The sequence below is a fragment of the Apaloderma vittatum genome, unplaced genomic scaffold (genome assembly GCF_000703405.1).
Source record: "Apaloderma vittatum isolate BGI_N311 unplaced genomic scaffold, ASM70340v1 scaffold26583, whole genome shotgun sequence".
In the NCBI taxonomy this organism is placed as follows: Eukaryota; Metazoa; Chordata; class Aves; order Trogoniformes; family Trogonidae; genus Apaloderma; species Apaloderma vittatum.
The window spans coordinates 122313-142315 of record NW_009710348.1 but is presented as its reverse complement, the minus strand read 5'-3'; the positions used below and the strand labels follow the sequence as shown (position 1 = coordinate 142315).

Below are 20003 nucleotides of genomic sequence, written 5' to 3'. Positions count from 1 at the left end.
GGCTTATTGGCTCATGTCGTAGTTGTCATGTTTCGCTCATACATGTATGTGTACATTGTTTTGCTTGTGGACAAAACAGGGAACAGTAGTAGTGCTTGAGAGTAAAGAAGAGGAAGCACCATGAAGCTTAAAAATTATCAAAAAGCTCTAGATTTCTTCTGTGTTCACTGCTGCTGATGAGTGTGATCCCTCATTTTGGATTTAAATGGGAGGTTTGCACAGGCCCTGGATACTGCTTTTCCAGATATAGAGTGAGATGAGGTTTGCCCATTCTATTCTGTTGTTCATATGTTACTGATTTTATTCTGTGTTTATAATGTAATCTTTGACTTGTGAAAGTATATGTTACCTAAACAACCCAACAACTGAAAGCATTCAGATCTGCCAAAACCACTTCTAGGTTTAATTATTGAAATGTATATTTCAGTGATTTACTTTTTCCGGTTTTATGCCTCTACTTTTAAAACATATTTCTGAGTAAAAATAAGAATTCATCCTTTTTCTTTTTTTCTCCCCCCAGACCAAATGTGTGTGGATCGCGTTACAATCCTTACTGTTGCCCTGGATGGAAAACTTTACCTGGCGGAAACCAATGCATAGTCCGTAAGTTAATCCAGTTATATGTTATGATTGAGGTTTATCTTTGTCCCTCTGTGTCAGGGTATTTTTAACTAGATACCAGAACCGAAATGTATTTCTATAGGGTTTCAATAGCAACTGTAAATAATTTCTTTACCATTTAAAATGTATTAAGTTAATATACAAACTTTTGTGGGCTGCAGTACAGTGATGTGATACCACTATTTAACAAAGGATTAGTCTCATTCACATGTTCTGTTAAAGTCTGTGGTAAACGGATCCAAGGGGTGTGTGGACTCTCAGGAGCGAATGGCTGTGGAATATGTTAATTTATTTAAGTAAATGGAAGGAGGTGACAGTATCAGACCAGGAAGTACATTTTCTCCACTCTTTGGAGCTATCTCTTTAATGTATACACAGGGATATGATTATATGCATACATATATGCATCATAGTGCTAAACACCTGTTCTTGTGCAATGGTACAATGTACCAGAAAGTGTTGTTCAAAGCAGTTTGACTGAAGCTTAAAAGACCCTTTCCAGAGATACTGAGGCAATGTGACGTCAAACGGGAATTACTGTGCTTGTGTGCAGAAATAAAGGGAGCATTGTAATGCTACCTTCAGTGCTATCCTTCCTCCAGGAGAAGTCTGGTAAAATGAACCACAGTTTCACTTTTCCAAGGAAATCTCCCTGTATCAAGTATGGCCTGTGACATGTTCCCAGACTTTTCTTAACAGGTTGTGAAGGTCTAGGCTTTAACAGGTTGTGAAGGTCTAGGTTTTAGCTGTCCACTATAGAGATGGCGATGAACAGGGAGAAACTATTTTGTGATCTGTTGTACGCAATTTAACAACTTTGTAGGTATTTATGTTATGGTGCTGGATGTGTATTTTCTATCAGGTGTTTTTTGTGTGTTTGGGGGTTTTGGAACAAATTTTAAAGGCATTTATGTTTTCTTTGTAGCAATCTGCAGACATTCCTGTGGGGATGGATTTTGCTCTAGACCAAACATGTGCACATGCCCAAATGGTCAGATAGCCCCCTCCTGTGGTTCAAAATCAAGTAAGTATTTCATCTGTGTCTTTTGATACTGCTCTTTTGAGTCTGTGAAGCTATTATGTTTAGTGGTCAATATTTAAGACAAATAACCTCTGAGTCACCATATGTACTTTTACCACAGGAAAGAAAGTGTTCCCGCCTATGAGGAAACTGAAGAATGACTCAGAGACTAGCTATTGAGGACACTTTTTTTGCCAAATTAAAACCAAATTAGTTTTTTTTGGAAACTATATTCATTAGCTGGTTTGTAACACTAATTCTAGTCTGCCTTGCTTTCTGGAAAATGCCTTATCTCTTTTCAGTGCTAGACATGCACACCTACTACAAGGCAGAAAAAGTTGTATTGATAGAGAGATGACTGTTGGCACTTGGTTGAATTTGATTTTCTTTGTAATTCTGCTCTCATTTTGGGGGTTACTAAGCCAGATATGCTGTATTTTACATACACAGGCCTACAAGTATTATAGCATTTCCTTGACAGGCTCAGTACGTATGTTCTTAATCTATTATTCTTGACCTTATTCAGGTGATACTCTGTAGGTGGTAGAGGTGTAGAACTGGTCATGGTTTTTAAGTGTGAAACAGCTTTTCATTAGAAAAAAGGAACAGATGTTCTGGATATGAAACTTTTCAGAGAGACGACTTTTCCTTGAAATGTTTGGATTTTAGGTTTTCAAGGAAGGTTCGCCAGATCGGAAAAAAATAAGTAAAATGAGATTCATTCAATGAACCGGGTAGCTCGATGGCTAATTATGGGTGGAGTGTCTGATACGAAGTAGGCTTTTGCTTGGAATAGTGTCTCAGTTCATATCTGAGGTGCCAGCTGTAAAGTCCACGGTATTCTCACTTGAGTATGGTGCTTTTTTCTTGGAATGTAGATGATTTTGATTTTTATATAAAATGGGAAGAATTTTGGGGGAACTTGTTCCCACAAATGCCTGTAACTATTTGAACAATATATTAACTGAAGGCAGTGGGGGGATGCAGTGAACTGAAGTCTGTAATGTTATGCAGAATGGCCATCCTCTTAATTTTGAGTCTTTTCAGACTCAGTGTGGTCTGTTGCCCCTGTATTTTTTACCTTGCCTTTTTTCGCTTTTGTAGTTGATAAGAGTTTTCCCACAGAACTGACCACTTCAGCTTGTGGCTTTAGCATCCTTTTCATGCAGTAACAGTGGAAGAACAATAACAACTGTGGAATGTAATGGAATGGCATGTACTAAAATGGTAAATATTGTTGTTTGTAGTTCAACCCCTTTCTCAGGCTCCTGTGATGTCTGTTACAGGGGGAGTCCAGCATGAGGAGGGTATGGAGCTCTGGAGCTCCCGGAGAGTACTGGAAGGAGGAAGGGTGCAAAATGCTGTACAAATGTGTGTATTGTATTCCTGTCTTGGTTTGCCACCCCTGTTTTACTAGGTGCATATGCCTTAATCCTGAAAGCCAGTAAAGGAAAGTATGACTTTCTCCCAAGTCCCCTTCAGGGTACAGAAGGAGAGATATATCCCTACATCTGTTACATGTTTTGGCACCTTTGTAAAAGGCAGGAATGAGTGGGCCTTAGTATTACCTCTTTTTTTTTTTTTTTTCCTTAGACCACACTAAAGTGTTTTATGAGTCAAGACTTAAAAGAAAAAGAGTATGAGTCAAGTTACGGTTCTTGTGATTCTTTCTCTGAAATATTCTACCATTGGTCTTCATAGTTTCAGCCTTCATTGGAGTTGCACTCATGAATGGGTGCAGAACTTTGCTACAGGTTTTAATCAAGCAGCTTGTAAAGCTTATATGACATAGCTATTTTGGTTGTTGACAGTATATTCTCCTAGGTATGAATATTCTACTAATCACTAGCTTTAATTAGTGCTGACATTATTTTCCTTACATAGGTTTGCTCACTATTAAATTTTTTTATATATTATATAAGTATTAACATTTTTCAAATAGACTGAGCAATTGGCTTCAGAAAACATCGTTTATCTCTTATTTAATCAGCGCAGTAATTTAAAATACATTTTGGCTCTGTGGTCACATGACCTTCATTTATTAAAATAAACCTTTTCTAAACGCAAAAGTTGTTGTAGAGAGGAAAGACTCCACTGCCTCTATGCGCTCTTGTGCAATAATGTTTATAACCGAGCACCTCATTAGGACTTGCAGAACATACACTTTCCGTAAGTCATTTGCTGTTGGTACTGTAGACAAAATCCATGAATATGTATTTACACAATAGACCATAATGACTTTGATCTGCTATTAAGAAACAGAATAAACATAAACATAAACAAATACTGTTTGACATCGAAGGGTCACTGTCAACTAATTGTTAACAATATTTTGTCAGAATATGCATTCATGAAACCTGATTTTAATTATACATTTAAACAAATAAGAAAAAACTCCTAGTAAAATAATAATAAAATCAAAAGTAGCGGATATGAGTCGGTCACATTCAAAATACAAGTAACAAATATGAGTGAAAATGCCATGATTTCACAAGATGAATCATATGGCTTCTGATACATGAGATGTGTCTGAGTTGTCTTTTGGATATTTTAAGCTACACGTGTATTCAGTACTTAAGGAATCAGTGATGGGCAAAGGTTTTATAACATGTACAACTATAGGCAAAAAACAAATTCACAGTGGCTCTTATAGACTGCTTGCCTGCTCGAATCAAAGAATTAATATGAATTGGAAAGCAAAACAAAGCCTTCAAGTTTGATTTTTACGCAGGTCAGTTGTTGGGACTTTTCTGGTTATGAGTCACCTTTGGGAAGCTGATTCGTGGTTGAGGAGATCAACCGGTGGTTTTCTCAGAAGGCATTTTTGTGACATCAGTGAACTTGCTGGCTGAGTAGTGGTTATTTCTGTGTAATTAGTGAATTTTTGGGTATGCTTACAGTAGGTTTGGAGATAAGATTGCTGTGTGTGGAGGCATCCAGCCCCCAGCTCTGATGTGTGGCGGCTCTGACGTTGCAGGTGCATGTGTGGGGAGATGGCCTACACCCTGTGCTGCGCATCTCAGCTCTGGGGTGGCTGCTGCCTCCCAAACCACCCAGCCTGTGGCTGCTTTGACCTTGTCTGTTTGTGTTTGTGGTGCAGATGTATCCTATGATCCTGCCGTGCTGTTGGAGTTGCTGCTCTGTCCCTGTGGGACTGGGGGGCAGGAAATGAAGGGGATCTCACCTTCAGCGGTCCCCAGGGTTATGGGTCAGGTGTGCCTCTGAGCTCAGCCACTGGTTTTGCTTCCCGCCTGTTTTAGTCGGAATGGCTTGAGTTGGCCTAAACAGGGAAAGCGTTTGCCGACAGGGCTGTCTCTGAAGGAAGGGAGCCATGCCAAAGGCAGTGAGAGCTGTGGTGGGTGCTGGGGGTGGCAGCTCATGGGGACAAGCATCTGTGCCCCCCTGGTGGGCTGGTTATGATGCCTGATTGCAAAATAGGGCCTGCCCTGCTCCCCCTGCTCGCAGCTTCCGAGGTGGGACGTTTTCCTCAGGGACTGTGTGCTGCGGAGGGCAGGGGGCAGCTGTGCCCCAGGCCCCGCTCCTAAGGGTGATGTGGGAGATGTCTGTTCAGCGGCAGTAAAAGCTGGAGCTCAAGTTTTACGTATTCAGATTTTTGTATTCTGCTGCTCTCAGAGGTGACAAAAGGTGTTGGATTTTAAATGTTTCCAGAGTTTCTCAGCACTCCGTGCTGGGCTGCAGGCCCGCGGCCTGTCCCGGCGCTAGCTCCCGTCTCTCTCCTGAGTCAGTCACTCCACAGAGAAAGCACGCTGAGCATCTGGGACGTGAGGAGACCGTCATTCCTTGTTTACAGCTCCTGGCAGGCAAAGCCCTGTGTCATGCACGGCGGCGGTTATTTTAAATGTTTCCAGAGTTTCTCAGCACTCCGTGCTGGGCTGCAGGCCCGCGGCCTGTCCCGGCGCTAGCTCCCGTCTCTCTCCTGAGTCAGTCACTCCACAGAGAAAGCACGCTGAGCATCTGGGACGTGAGGAGACCGTCATTCCTTGTTTACAGCTCCTGGCAGGCAAAGCCCTGTGTCATGCACGGCGGCGGTTGGGAGCGTTTCCTCAGCAGTGGCCCCAAGAGTGAGAGGCAGCCTCTCCTTGCCGTGCCCGCTGGCCACCCCGCCGGGCACCCTTGGCCTCAGGTGCTGGGCGAGCGGCTCCCGGGTTTTCCCGCCTGAGGATCGCAGACCCTCACACCTCACTTTTCTTAGTTTGGGATTGCAGAATAGACGGCCTGTGCATTACCTTTCGTCTGCTTGTCGAGATCCTGAATGTTTCATGTGTGCTTGTGGTGTGATAGTGCTCTGGATAGGATGAAGTTTTGCTGGGAATTTATTAAAGAAGTTGGACACTGGAGTGGTTCAGCGTGCAGCTTCTTGTTTCCTTCTGCCCCCACGCAAAGCGTGTGTGGTTGTGTTTGGTCTCGCCCGCTCTTTGCAGCTTTATAAAGCTGTGTTACTCCAGTTATTCCTGGTTTGACTTCAGAAGTTTCCAGTGCAGATTGTTTCCAGATTGGACCCAAAAGAGACAAATAATTGATTAAAAGCAATAATTTATTAATGTTAGCATTTCCACTGCATGTTGAGTTAAGGCAAAGCTGTATACAGGGATTTACCAGCCTTTTGGTCATTCTTGTGCTTTCTCCTTGCGTCTCTGTCCGTGTGATACCTTGGAACAGGTTGTTTCATTTACTGGAATAGCTCTGCTGACATTAATGGAATTGTTGATATAGCTGAGATCAGAGACTCTGGACCTGCATTAATATGCTGCTTTTCAAAAATGCAGTCTCGAAATCATCCTCTGAGCTCCAGACAGCCTTTGCATGTGGTTCTATAAACTTTTGGAAGGGTAGAATTTCAGAATAGTCTGTATGATTTTTGAAATACTATTTTCAACATTCCCTCAAAAGAGGGCAGAAGGTAAATAATGAGCTTACTAACTGTACGTCACTGATTTTCTTTCATGGTAGTAAGTGGGAGAGCTCACTGACTTGAATGGCTTATTTCAATAAAAATGACTGGGTGTCCCAGCAGTCTCCCATAATGATTTTATTTTTAAAAGGAGGAAGAAATATTTTACCTTGGAAAAGTTCCTTTAAGAAACAGTAAGACAAATTATGGAAACTTTGTGTGTGTGTGTGTTATGTGTAAAACCACTCCTTATCCCAGAATGGGGAAATATACTTTGCTTTTATTTGAACAAATAATACGAAAATCATCGTACAAGCTACTGTTAACCTTTTTATCTCTAATGTAGTTAAAACTATTTAAATGGTTTTGGTCTTCATGTGGGAATGGAAATTAGCTCTTGGCATAGCTTGCTCTAATTGAAATCAGTTTGTGGTTTTTAAGTTCCTTCCCTGCTTGACAGATGATATCATTTCCTATGCTTTTTGTAATCCCCTCTGTTTTTCTAAGATTGTATAAAGCTGAGTTGAACTACACATTTTAAAGTAACTATACACCTTTTTCTGACCTACTTAGGACACTGTGCAAAAATCTTCACCAGATATTCACTCAGTATTTGCAGACAATTTTACTTTTTGTTGAGGAATGTTAGTACATTTTTGTTGCCTGAAGTACTGAAGTACATCCAAAGTAGAACAAAGATGTATCGTAACTATTAGACACAAGAAATGTAAGATACAGTTTCTACTTTTGTAATTGAAGAATTGAGACTACCGGTGTTTTAAATGCTAACTTGGTTTAAATCCTTTCTCCGGTTGCATCTTTAATTTCTGTTCTGTGGATTCATATTCCTTTAGAAGGCAATACAGTTAAAATTATTATTTCTGCTTTAAAACAAAAATGTCATTAACATACTTCTGAACTGTAAAAAGCCAAATGATGCCCAAGGGCTTTGTGCAACAGGAAGAATTTAGTGGTTGGCAGGGCACCTGTTAGCAGCAGGCTCTGGCGGGACATGCAGTTTCTGTTTTTCAGTCCTGAGTGTTTCAGACAGCGTGGTGTAGGTGCTCCGTCACGATCTACTGATATGCTGATGTGACCAAAATCCTAAGTGAGAAGGAGCCTTTCATGTGGTTCCTGTTAAGAGGGAAACCATTTTCCCTGCTGCTTCCTGGAGCGCTCGCCCAGGGTCACAGCTGTGTGGGACCTGTAGGGAGGACTTCCCTCTGTTGGGAGGCCTGCCCAATTCTCTGTGCCTGATGAAGAGACTGACATACTTCAAGTTGTTCCTAACTTCTAGTTAAAAAGTATATTTGTCCTTATTACTAGAAAAATGCAGCACGGACTCCTGTGCTTTACTGGCATGGGACTTACGCTGTGTGTTAATCATTGTAACTGGTGGGGCTGTGGCTGCTGCTCCCCAGTCTCTGCTCCTTGCGGGAGAAGGACGATGGCTCTGGGGAAATGCTGTCAGTGAGCTCTGCAGCCCCAAAGCACAGCAGCCAGCAGTAGCTTTACCTGGAATTGGGGTGAGCCCACGGATGACATACAGAATTGTTCTGTTACTTTTCTTTTTTATGCAGGAAGTCCTGCCTGGCCAGATCAGCTTCTGGTGTTGCGTGTGTTGGGCAAACAGGACTGTTTTCAGGAGCTTCCTTATATGCTTCCCTTTTAATACTTTTCTTCCTCATTGCCCACATGATAAGACTCTCTTTCTTCTTAGTGGTATCTGCCAGAAGTTTAGTACTTTTACCTTATTGATGGCCTTTCCTCATCATTGCAAACCAGGAGATAAATTCTATGGATTTATACTCATATGAAACGCCTTTGACTTGAGTGAATAAGGGTGATATCAAATTTTTGCACCATGTCCTATATTCCTTAGGAACCATGATCACTATTATTTTCTGTATTGCCGTTTTAAGTATCTGTCCTAAAATATGCATCCATGGTTTGTAGTACTGGATTCTAGTTTTTTTGTTAAAAAACAAAAAAAAAATCCTTTAGCAGACAGTTGAGTGTTTCTGACTGGTCTGATGTAACGGAGGAAAATGTTTTTTTGTTTCAAGTACAACACTGTAACATCCGGTGCATGAATGGAGGTAGCTGCAGTGATGACCATTGCCTCTGTCAGAAGGGATATACAGGAACACACTGTGGACAACGTAAGTACACTTTTATTGAGGTAGATGCTGTGTACAGTTAAGCAATTCTGGAATGTGTGGATTGGGCACTCTTTAGCTCTAAATTTTGACTTATGTTGAGCTTGTTTTTGCTCAGGTAGAGTGGAATTTTACAGGAAAACACATGACTTTGTAATTTTTTTGCCGAGTAAATTCTTTCTGATCAGGACTACTAAAATAAACGTCATGTGAATTCATAATAATTGGATATAACTTGATCCTGTAGTTCTCACACTACCATAATTCCCGTTGACCTCCAGGGCTTTCCACTCACTAGATCAGTAGATCATACGTTTAGAATTTACATGAGATTCAGTTTTCGTCTTAGAGACAAAATTAAGCTTTTTAATACAAAGCCTTTTTTTCATTTCAGGAGTTTACCTCAGACTTTACTGGTATACTTTAGACATTTTGCTCATTTTGGTGTTGTCCTAATAGAGTCAAGTGACATATTTTTGATTTCCTCAATCAATCCTGAGGCAACAGCATTGCTTGAATCCACAGCTTGAATTCCACTGCTTGAAGTCTCTCCCAAACTGACACTGGTGGTCTCTTGCTCTCTTTTGGCTGGAATGTCGTCAAGAAACTCAAATAAGGATGTAGACACTGCTTTTAACTGAGGCTGTCACATTGCTATCTAGTGAACTATTGGTCTGATAGAGAAAATGTGTTTAGCTCATTTAATGAAAACCTTTTGTGCTGTGTCAGAATCAATGGCACGCTTTATATGAACTTCAGTGGGACCAGGAATTTACCGTAATAATCTGGAAGAGGATCACATGGTGAACGGATTAAGAATTGTATTTCTGCCTTCTCTGTGAAATATCAAGTGGATAAAAGAGGATAAATGGAAACCTTCTTTCTAATGAATTGAATGTGAAATGGAATAAAGAATAACATTATTCAATGAGCTTCAAATTATATTTAAAAGCCTCTTTTTCATGTGAATGTAATGTTTTCTGATTATTTTTGAGAGCAACTGCTTTTGGAGTTTATTATGAGGAAAATTGGACTCTGAATCTAGTGACAGCACCACACTTCTACTACTACTTCATACAACTACTTGACATTATCATGGAGGGGAAGAATATTTTGAATTCATTTAGTCAAAATAGATATTGATTACATTTTCCTATTGTGACTGATAGCATGAATTATTTAACATCAGCAAACTGCCTTTTAATACTGGATTGTAGAGGAACAAATACATTTTTAAATTTGCTTCTGAATAGGGAAAAATTTTGAGGATTTAGAAATAAATTTTTTTTTTTTTGCACCTTCTATATGCAATTTCTACTATTTCAGCGTTTCTTTGTCGAAAATTTGAAAGAGATGTTGTTTTCAAGTTATGGAATTATCTAGCCATCCCAAAGAGAAAGGCTCTGAGGGGTTAGAAAAGCTATGATTTGTTAGTGTGTTTGTGTTATCCACCCTTGAATGGATGAATTCATGATACTAATGTGGCCAGGAAATAGGAAAAGATCATAAGTCAATTCTTGAAAATGAAGTATCCTGTTCTCTTATGTTTTACCAATTTACCTGAGATGGTTAAGTACATGTTTTAATGTCTCTCTGGAAAGAGCTTAATGAAGACTACTTTTGCCTTCCCTTTGATGCAGCTGTCTGTGAAAATGGATGTCTAAATGGAGGCAGATGTGTGGCTCCAAACCGATGTGCTTGCACGTATGGCTTTACTGGACCCCAGTGTGAAAGAGGTATGTGGCCTTAAACAGAGGAAAGAAATTTATGTTCCGCCTTGCTTAATAGTAACTTAAAAATTCTTAAATAATAATATGAAATAAAATATTTAAATAGTAATATTTTATTTCTGTGTATGAATAAGGTAAAATAGAATTGATCTTCTCATAGAATGCCACTTAATGAAGCTTTACTGAAAGGAAGACTCCAGTCCATGAAAATTGTGCAGATATTAGTTGTGGAATAACACAAATTAAAATGGTAACAACTGTGGCATTTATAATGAGAAAGAAAATTTTAGTATTGATTTAAACACAAACATTCAATCTTCCTTTGTGATTTTTACATATCATAAGCGTTTGGTGTGATTTTAATGGTTACTTCTTCAATTCATGGTAGGTTTACCAAGTGTGGTTTTTTTTTAGAATTGTCAAGCTGTTACCTATTCTAATCTGTAGTTGAACTGAGTGGATTTGATTTTGTTAGTCTCCAGACTGCAAATAAATTTTAGGTTGCATTTTCAGTGATATATAAGCTTTGTAAGGGTAGAGGCCAGGATTAAACATTTGTGCAGCTGATTGAGGTCTTTCTTTTGTTTACTTCTGTGCTGTGAAAACACTCCAATGGAAGAGGTGGCAAAAAAAAAATTATTGATGTTTTTAGTCAGATTTCAGTTTCTAAGTCAAGGGAAAACCACTTTGTATCTCTGACATATTTGCTTACCAATGATAAGCAGCATCTTGCTTCTGTCTTTGGTACATTTGGTCTTGGCTGAGTTTATTCAACTCAGATTTATTGTTATCAATTTTAGCTTTTTAGTTGCATATCCATAGTGATAATCACAGCTATTCCCAGATGAAAACAGAGCTATACCAACTGTCTTACCTGGTATATGGATTTTTTTGAGGGTTTTTAAACCAATTTAATGGTTTATTTGAGAGAGATACAGTGAACAATTTTAGGTGTAATCCCTCTGAGTTTTGCAATACTAAAAACATTTTCATTTGTTAGAGCTATTAATGGATGTGTGTAGCTGGAAAATTGTATATACTACTTGTATGATACAGTACTTGTACAGTAGGTTGTGTTACATGTCTTTGAACTTGGGATAGAGTAGACATTAATAACCTGATTTGGGGCTTGCATGTAGGGGATGTGCTTAGCACGTGAAATTTCTGTCAGTGAGTGGGTCAGACGATCGATCACCGCAGGCAGCGCTGCGCCAGCAGTGAGGGTTGGCAGCACGGGGTTTGGTGGCAGCAGCTGTGGCTGATGCAGAACGACAGATCTTAGGTTCTGTGCTAGAGCAGACGGTAGGACGAAGCAGGTATTTCCTGCCCTCCCTACCGTGAAACTGCAGTGTTGGCACTGTGTGAAGTTTTGCCACTTGCCCACTCAGATGTTGTGAAAGTAGTTCAAACTGATGGTGAAGTTTTTCTGAAGAGTGAAAAGTAGCTCTGGTCTGAATCTTGAGATCTGACTGTTGGAGAGGAGTAAGAAGAATGGAAAATTAGGTTAAAAATCCAAAGTTTGAAGAAGATAAAAGCTTTATAAGTAATGTACTGAGTATTACTGCAAAGAATTTGAATTTCAAGCAAGGACTGCTTGTTCTCCACATGTGAAGGCTCAGAGCCTTCAGTCTGCTGAGGAGGCGTGAAGTGCAGGTTCAGAAGAGGATCGTTCGATGCTGCTTTCGTGTTGCCTAATCGGAGACCAGTTTGACTCCACATCATTAGGGCAAATTTCAAGGCTGAAGCCCGCCAACAGCTTCAGTCCTGTCCCTCGAGGCTTCTGCCTTGTGTTGGGCGGGGTGAGAAACTGGAGACCCAGAGCCATTTGAGCCAAACCATGCTGTCATAAAACCCTGTGCATGTTGCTGAGCACAACTGAAGTGGGAATCTGTAACTTCAATGCCTTATCCATAGGCAGTTTTTACTTAGAACATGTCTTTGATTCTGTAGTTATCAATAAAAGAGAAAATAGGCATTACTTAGCTGTAGTATTTCTCGCTAATGCTCACTGCAGTATTTAGGCCAGATGATAGTCATATCTTCCTAGAAAACCTCTGAAATTTGGCTTTTTTCACAGAGATTTCTTGCAGGCTCTCTACCTAGCTGAGCTAATATGTTCCCATGCTCTAAAAAGGGTGTGGTGGCTTTTGGTCCCAGAATCACATCATGCTATCAGAAAAACTTTTTCTGAAGATAACTTTTCGCGTATAAGCTAATGTTGGTCTTAGTCAGAATAACTTGCATTGTTCAGCACATGCACCTGTGTGCTCATTAGGGACTTGTCTGGCTGCATATGATTTTACACATCTGGCAGCTAAGTAAGAGGTCCATGTTTTAAATCTAGCTTTGGAAAGTTATGTGGGTCTGTGACACTCCCAGGTGGGCTTCTGATGTATATGTGAATGGATGTTATCCAGTAAATTGACAAGATTCGTGCCTTGTATAGTAAAACTCTTTATTAGAAAGAAAAAAGGGGGAGGGGTGGGAAGAACTAAGCAAAACCAAAGCATCTCTGTGTGTGGAGATGGGGAAAAAAATACTCAATTATCCTATTTCTGGGGGAAGCAGGAGGGACAGATTGTTTTGAAAACACCGTTTCTGGACATAAATGTAATGTGAAGTGTTACGGTTTTGCAGCATGCACATTCTCCATCTGTTTGGCTGTGGTTTTCTTCTAGGTTATACCATGCCACAAGCTAACAGTGATGTAAGTAATTTACTGCTGCATATCACGCAGTGCTTTTCTCTAAAAGCACCCACTAGTAGTAACAGTCACAGGCTGTTTGTGGCACGTATGTCACAGATCGAAGAATATTCCAGCCTTTGCTGCATATGGCATAGCTTAGAACTGTCTTCAATAAAACAATGTTGAAGCAACTGAATTTGTGGGGGTTATTCGAGTAATCTCGTATGGAAAGCAATTAAAATGCTGCAGGTAGTTGTAGCGAAGTTGGAGCCACTTTATTCTGTCCAGAGGAGGGATCCGTAGTTCTGTGTCTACTGTTTTAAGCAGTTTTTCCAAAGGTTTAGTCCATGTTTACAATACAAATTAGCCTGATTGATAATACCTCAATAAATGCTGAGTATGTGGTTGTTAGTGAGGTTCTTCAAGACTTCTGTGTAGGTCAGCAGCTTCAAGAAAGGGCTTTATCTGGTAAGAGACCTGCTGCTTTCACAATGCATCAAACACCATCAAATTTGTAGCGTAAGTATTTTTTTTCCAGTCGTTCTTTGAGAGGGTAGCATCTGACCTTGAACAGTTCTGGCACACAGATTGCTTTTTGTGTGTCTTAGAAGTGTTAATGATGGTATAAAACACTGTAAACAAGAGCAAAAGAAGTTTTTAGATTCAGTGTTGTCAGTGGAGTTCCTCTTCATATTCTGGGAGTGTGTATCGCGTCACTGGTGATATATGCCTCATCAGAGCTGGGTTGATAACTGTAGCACGGTCACAAGCGGTACACATGTAACACAGCTTCTCAACTGCTGTGTTTGGGATTTGGCACCTTTGCTGAGCGAGGGAAGCCTCCTGGGTGTACTGTCAAATGTATGCAGGTGTACCATAAGTACAACATACCTGGCTTTTCTGGGGGATAACATTCATCAAAAAGGTGAACTTGGCATCATCTAAACAGTGAAAGTGCAGTGGGGTTGGAAATACTTCCTACAGCAATTTAGGACCATTGTAAAATGCATAGTCTAGAAAGGAAAATATTTCATGGCTATTGGCTCAGTTAAAATTTGAACTTCAAGGATTCGTTCTGGAAGATGCTAAGTTCTCTAGCTGCAGTCCAGTGATGGACTTCGACATGCATTTAAATTCAAACCTGAGATGTCAATATGCCTGAAATTACACAAGTGCTTAAGGGCCTTGCTGGATTTTGGCCTCAGCTTTCAGAGTCAGTTAAGATTTGAGAGGTGTATTCATCTTTTAGCATGTAATTTAGTCATATTGTTAATGAAAAGAAATCACAGGTAACAGAAAACGAAGAAGCAAGCAAAGCAAAATTTCTTCTTCTGGTTAAAAACTGGATGCCGTCTTTATGCCATTCAGAAGTTAATGCCAAATAACTTGAGTGGGTTACAGATTCTGCAGTTCTTTTTGGAGTTGCTGAAGAGATTGATGGCAGAGACTTCCCCTCAGGATGATTGAGAACCTCAACAGCTCTTTTTATTGTCTCTGAGAGAGCCTAGGGGATTTAACTGGCTGTGGGAGATGCCCACGTTTGGGCTGTATGAAAACATCATTATGCCACTCGCTTTATGAAAGTCCAGAGGAAAAAATGATGTTAGAAGCTCAGAGAGATCAGACATCCCTATCTGATTTGGTAGAACTGTGTTCTCCAAACTTGTGCGTAAAAGCATTCCTGACTCTTTGAATTGGTTTCTCTTTGGCCATTTGCGTGATTGCATTTTAAGAGGACAAATTCTATGTAATATAAAATTGTACATTGTTGTTATCCTTGTATTGCAAAAATGCAGTGAAATGTGCTTTTCTTTTTCTGTCTGGATCCATTTAGAGGAACACAGTGGAAGCTTAGAATGTGTTACAGCCCTGTTTGTTTATTTGAATGCTTGTGACAACATCAGGGGCTCAATCCTGCTGCATTTTGGAGTTTTGCCACTCGCTTCGCGTAGGAGCAGAATTGGGCCTGATGCAGATCAAATATTAAAAATGTACCACGTGTGTTTTGGTTTTTTGCTGGACTCAGAATATGAGCAAATGATTGCTTTTTCTTCAAACAGAGTCGTTTCTGTACTACTCTCTTCATGGCAGGAATTTTTGCATAATTTTTAATTATATTTGGCCATTATTAAAAGTTCCCAGAATTAATGCCATATGTAAAAATATCTTTCCCAGAGCCTCTCTATGAAAGTGCAGCCATTGAAAGTGGTCGGGAGTAGTGTAGTGCTGTGTATATTTTTTTTCTTTCTAAATATTACAACGGGTAGAATGTTTTCACAAAGAGGACACTGCACCCCTTAGCGTGCCCCGTCTCTGGTATTTAGTCTAAATGGAAAGTAAATAACAAAGTGTAGATAGCAGTAAAAGTATGTTCCCAAAGCCTTATGTTGCATTTAAAGTAGTATTGCAGCATATGGTAGCTGGCAAACATTTGAATAAACTTGATTTCTGTAGCTGTCTTCCAAGAAACACATCTGTTGACATAGACATGTAGTTTCTGCAGCCCTGTAACATGAATGCATGTACAGTATTATAGCAGCAAATTGAAGGTTGGCTAAGCTTGAAGGCCTGGAATAAGGCTTCTTGCACGTCATTTTCTCCTTGAAAAATTATGAAAAGTAGCTTCAGGGTGAAGATAAATATATTCAGTCATGAAGCGATGCTTTACTGTCTTTAAAATAATGTTAATACGTATTGCCCCCTCTGATGTCTTTCAGTGTCTTGGATTATCTTTTCCATAAAACATATTGAGATAAATGGGCTTGGAGTTCTTTAATTTTTAAAACTGAAGCTGCAGTTTAATGGTCGAGAAGTCAGCATCTGCAGAATAACTACGTGTGATTTAAGATGGTTTATAATACTTGGCTATATAATCAAAAGGTCTCTGGATCAGAACTTCTTACTAATCTCAGTTGTTTTTTTATAACTCAAAAGCATTTTTAGGATCTTATGTGAAGGCTTTTATCCACTGTTTTACTCTTTGCAAATACATCTATTTTGCTTGCGCTATGCTTTGTGCATCTCAAAATACCACATAGCAAATTCTAAAATGTTTCTTCAGATACATGCTTAAAGCTTAATCAAGATCCATAAATGATGCATTACATATCAGCGTAGGTCTCTTGTGAGCTGTGAGAGCTCCAACTTTTGTACATGAAGCTGAACGTTTACATTTTGTTCCAAATTGTGTTTTGATTTCAGTCAAACAGATCCAAATGCAAAGTTTTCATTCGACTATTTGGCAGCCCTTTCTGCATTTTCCTGCTGTCTTAATTGGCTGTTAAGTGCACTGACCTTTAGATGTGCAGTAAGGTATTAGCTGGACTTTGTTTGTAACATTGGAGATGCGTACAGATTTAATCACATATGGAGGACCTCCTGTTTTGGTATAAATTATAGTACAAATATTTGAGCGAAATAACTGTGTTAGTCTAATCTGCAAGATTTGATTCTTGCAGGTAAGACATTGAAGGGACTCGCATGAGAATCACTGAGATTGTTCTGGTTCTGCGGGCAGCTTTGTTTTTGAACTTGCTGTGGCACATGCTTGCTGTGCAGGGGATGCAGCTCTGCTTTCCTTGCAGACGGGGGCTGACCCTCGCGTCAGCTTCATTTGCACATGGTACTTGCAATGTGCTTTGCAGTGTCTTAAGAAATGAAGAATGGAGACCTGAGCTTCTGGTGAGAGGTTTTGCTGAAGTTGTAGACACAAAGAGATGTCTGTATTAGTTTGGTTGTGAATGTTACATTAATACAGATATGACTTCTGTATACACAGTGCAGGCAGTTGAAAGATAGAACTTCCCTGAATGGCCTGCGCTGCCAGCTCCGTGGAGCTCCAGGGAGAAGTGGGAAGAATCTATCTGGTGTATTCTATTGTGAGAGTCAGATTATCTGTTTTGTGTGCAGAAAGGTTGAGTCAGTTTTTATTCATTTTGTTTGTCATTGCAGCATGGTGTTGCATTTGAGGTCTTCAGAATGAGCGTCTTCAAGCTGTTCTTGCTCTCTCAGTACGCTTGTATCGTGCCTGTTTTCCTGATTTCAGCCATCTCCCAATTCGTGGGCCACTACAGAACTTGTAGCGTGTAAAAAAGCTGAGCAGAGTTAATTTCTCATGGAGCTTTCCATAGAAAAGGTGCTTTTGAAATGGGGATGCCTGATGTTGAATGTGATACAGGGGATGAGTAAATGCAGCTGAGAATTTACCTAACAGTGCCCCCTTAGCCATTTATGGAGAAAATTGTTACTTCTTCGCTGGGCTGCAATTTATTTTGATACAAGAAAGCACAGTTACCTGAAATCCTTTCATGTGTTACAGTGAAAACAAGTGTTTTCCTTGTGAATCACCCTGAAGTTTTTAGATGCATATTGATATTCATATTTTTAATGAATATTTTCCATCCATCCCTCTTTTTCTTGTTGAGCTGGCAGGCTGAAAATTTTTGTTACAGTTGCAATGGTGCCTCTGCACTGTTTTCTTTGATCCTGAATGTTTAACTTAGTATGTGACTCTGGTTTTGAAAAGCATTTAATGCAAGTAGGCCTGGTTCACCAAATTATCTTGATCATGTTTTATAATGTCCCCATCCTTGTCATTTATGTTTTTTGCTAAGTTTACCCAGTGATCGCCAGGAATTTCAATATTATCCCCATTTCTTCTGCTCCTTGGAAAGGATGGTGTGCTGTTACCCTCTAAAGCTTTTTCTTCCAACATGGAGGTGCTGCCAGTCAGAGTGAAAAAGGAGCTTAACAGAAACCCGTGCACTCGCAGTTCCTGACTTCTTGGGAAGCAGCAGTGGTGACTGATGCTTTCATGCTGCACCGCTACACACATGGGACAAAGCTCCTGCTTTGCAGTGCTGAAGCGGGAGAGGGGTCCTTGCTGCCATTGCAGCGATGGTAATAAATTCCTTGGTATTTTATTTGGCTTACAATGGTTCCACTGAATCTATTGATAGATGAGATTTTAGTAAGGCTGGTGCCATCAGTTTATCCCCCGCAAAATCAGACAGCATACTAAAATGCACATCTACTCAATAGCGAAGTGAGTGCTATGTATCAAAGAATGCATTTACGTTATTTTTAAAATAGAGCCCTAAGAATTACAGAGGGAAAAGGTTAATTTCTAACAGTATTTCATTTGACATAATTGCTTAGAGTGGAAAGGAGGACATCTAGTCCGACCCCTCCTGCTCAAGCAGGATCAGCTGGAGCAGGTTGCCCAGGATTCTGTGTAACCACCTCCTAGAAAAATGTGTTAAAATATATGTTAGTCTGTGATTTGTAACACCTCTAACTCTATCATTTGGACTTGCTCGTCATTTAAGGGAGATCCAGTGCTAACACTGTCAAAACATTCATAAATCTGGAAGTTTTGCGTTTTTCCTTATTTGTGTGTCCTACTATCCAGAAGGTGTCTGTCCTGTGGCAGTGACTGGGTGTTGTGAAATGAAAGTACGTGTTATGCTGGTAATTTCTAGGTGCTTGCCTGATAAAATTATAAAAATGGAACCGTTAATTTAAAAATATAAAATGAACTGACAAGATTACAGTTGTTCATAGGATGTGGGATAGGGAATGTTTTGAACTCCTAGTAACACTGGTAACTACAGACACACTGTTGGGAATTTTCCTGTTTGCACTTGGTGCTGGCTGTACTTATAGGCTTGTCACTTAAAAGAAAAAGATGGGGAGATTCATTAGGTACTTCACTGATAACTTCACCTGACTTGAGAGGAAACTGCATCCCTCAGCGATGGGAAATTTTAGGGTCTCAAAAGCTCCTATGTCTGCTTGAGTTTCTGAGAACTACAGCAGGAAACAAAGCAGTAAATGTGCAGTGGAAAGAGCATTCTGTGCACTTTCTTCCAAGTGTAATTAAGAAGGATCTTAAAGTCAGGCACCTTGAATCGCTCCTTAAAGGGCCCTTGGACTAATCTCTGTGCTGGAATAATATGTCCAGACGTCTTAGTTCAGTTGAGCAGTACAGCAATAGAATACTACTTAAGCTTGAAATGTTTATAAGAGGTAATAGTAAAACCAGTAGGCAATGAATTATAATTGTTCTGCTGGGCTATGATGAAAGCCTTTATGAGAATCTCCATGTCCCCGTGGGACAGTATGGGTGGTAACTTCAAGAGATTTGTAGAATGGTAGTGTGACAGCTTTACAGTCGGATTAATACAGGCTTCTAAAGGAACCACAGGGTCAAAAATCACTTTCAGGCTGCAGGCTTTAGAGGCAAAAAGATCTACCATAGAAGTGGGCAGTTAAAAAAAGAGGTAAGTGATACATAGCTGTGAAAGGAGAGTCAATATTGGATTACTTGGGCTCTAGTTATCGTTAAGATAAGATATAATTTAATGATGCAGATACTACGCTTGAAGTTGATTTATACCACACAGTATGAGTTATTCCAGTTGTTTGATTCTTGAGGTAAAGAGTAAAGGAGTAATAGGAGGATGATTTGTAAGCTTTTTGAGAGGTTGAAATAATAAGAGAGGGTGATGTTTTAATGCACTGGAATTGGGTAGACTTATGGGGGCTCATAAGGAAAAAGCAAGAGAAGCAGATTAGGAGGACAGATAGACGAGAAGAAGATGGCAAATAGTTTTCACACATCTTGGGAAGAGAGCACTGCAGGCAGGTTGAGAAGTTTAGACTGCTGGTTGGGCAGGCAAAACACAGCAGAGATGTGCATTCCATTCATCTGAACGGCTCTTCTAGTAAAAACATTGCTAGACACAAGCCCAGTCCAGGAATGGCAAATGATGAATGACTTAGCAAGCTATCTTGCTGGGTATTTAATCTGTGCGGTTATCTAAATAATTTGAAATGCTTCTCTTGGCCTGAGCCAGGCTGGGCAAAATGAAGT

General features: G+C 39.9%; 1 protein-coding gene across 1 annotated transcript in view; it reads left to right on the top strand.

The window, feature by feature from the left end:
• The first annotated feature begins 527 nt into the window (after positions 1-527).
• FBN1 (fibrillin 1) overlaps positions 528-20003 on the top strand; it is a 135993-nt gene continuing 116517 nt past the window's right edge. The window contains exons 1-4 of the mRNA XM_009867276.1: positions 528-603; positions 1547-1645; positions 8621-8716; positions 10354-10449. Of these exons, the coding sequence (XP_009865578.1) occupies positions 1594-1645; positions 8621-8716; positions 10354-10449 (244 nt within the window). The 5' untranslated portion in view covers positions 528-603; positions 1547-1593. The remainder of the gene's footprint in view (positions 604-1546; positions 1646-8620; positions 8717-10353; positions 10450-20003) is intronic.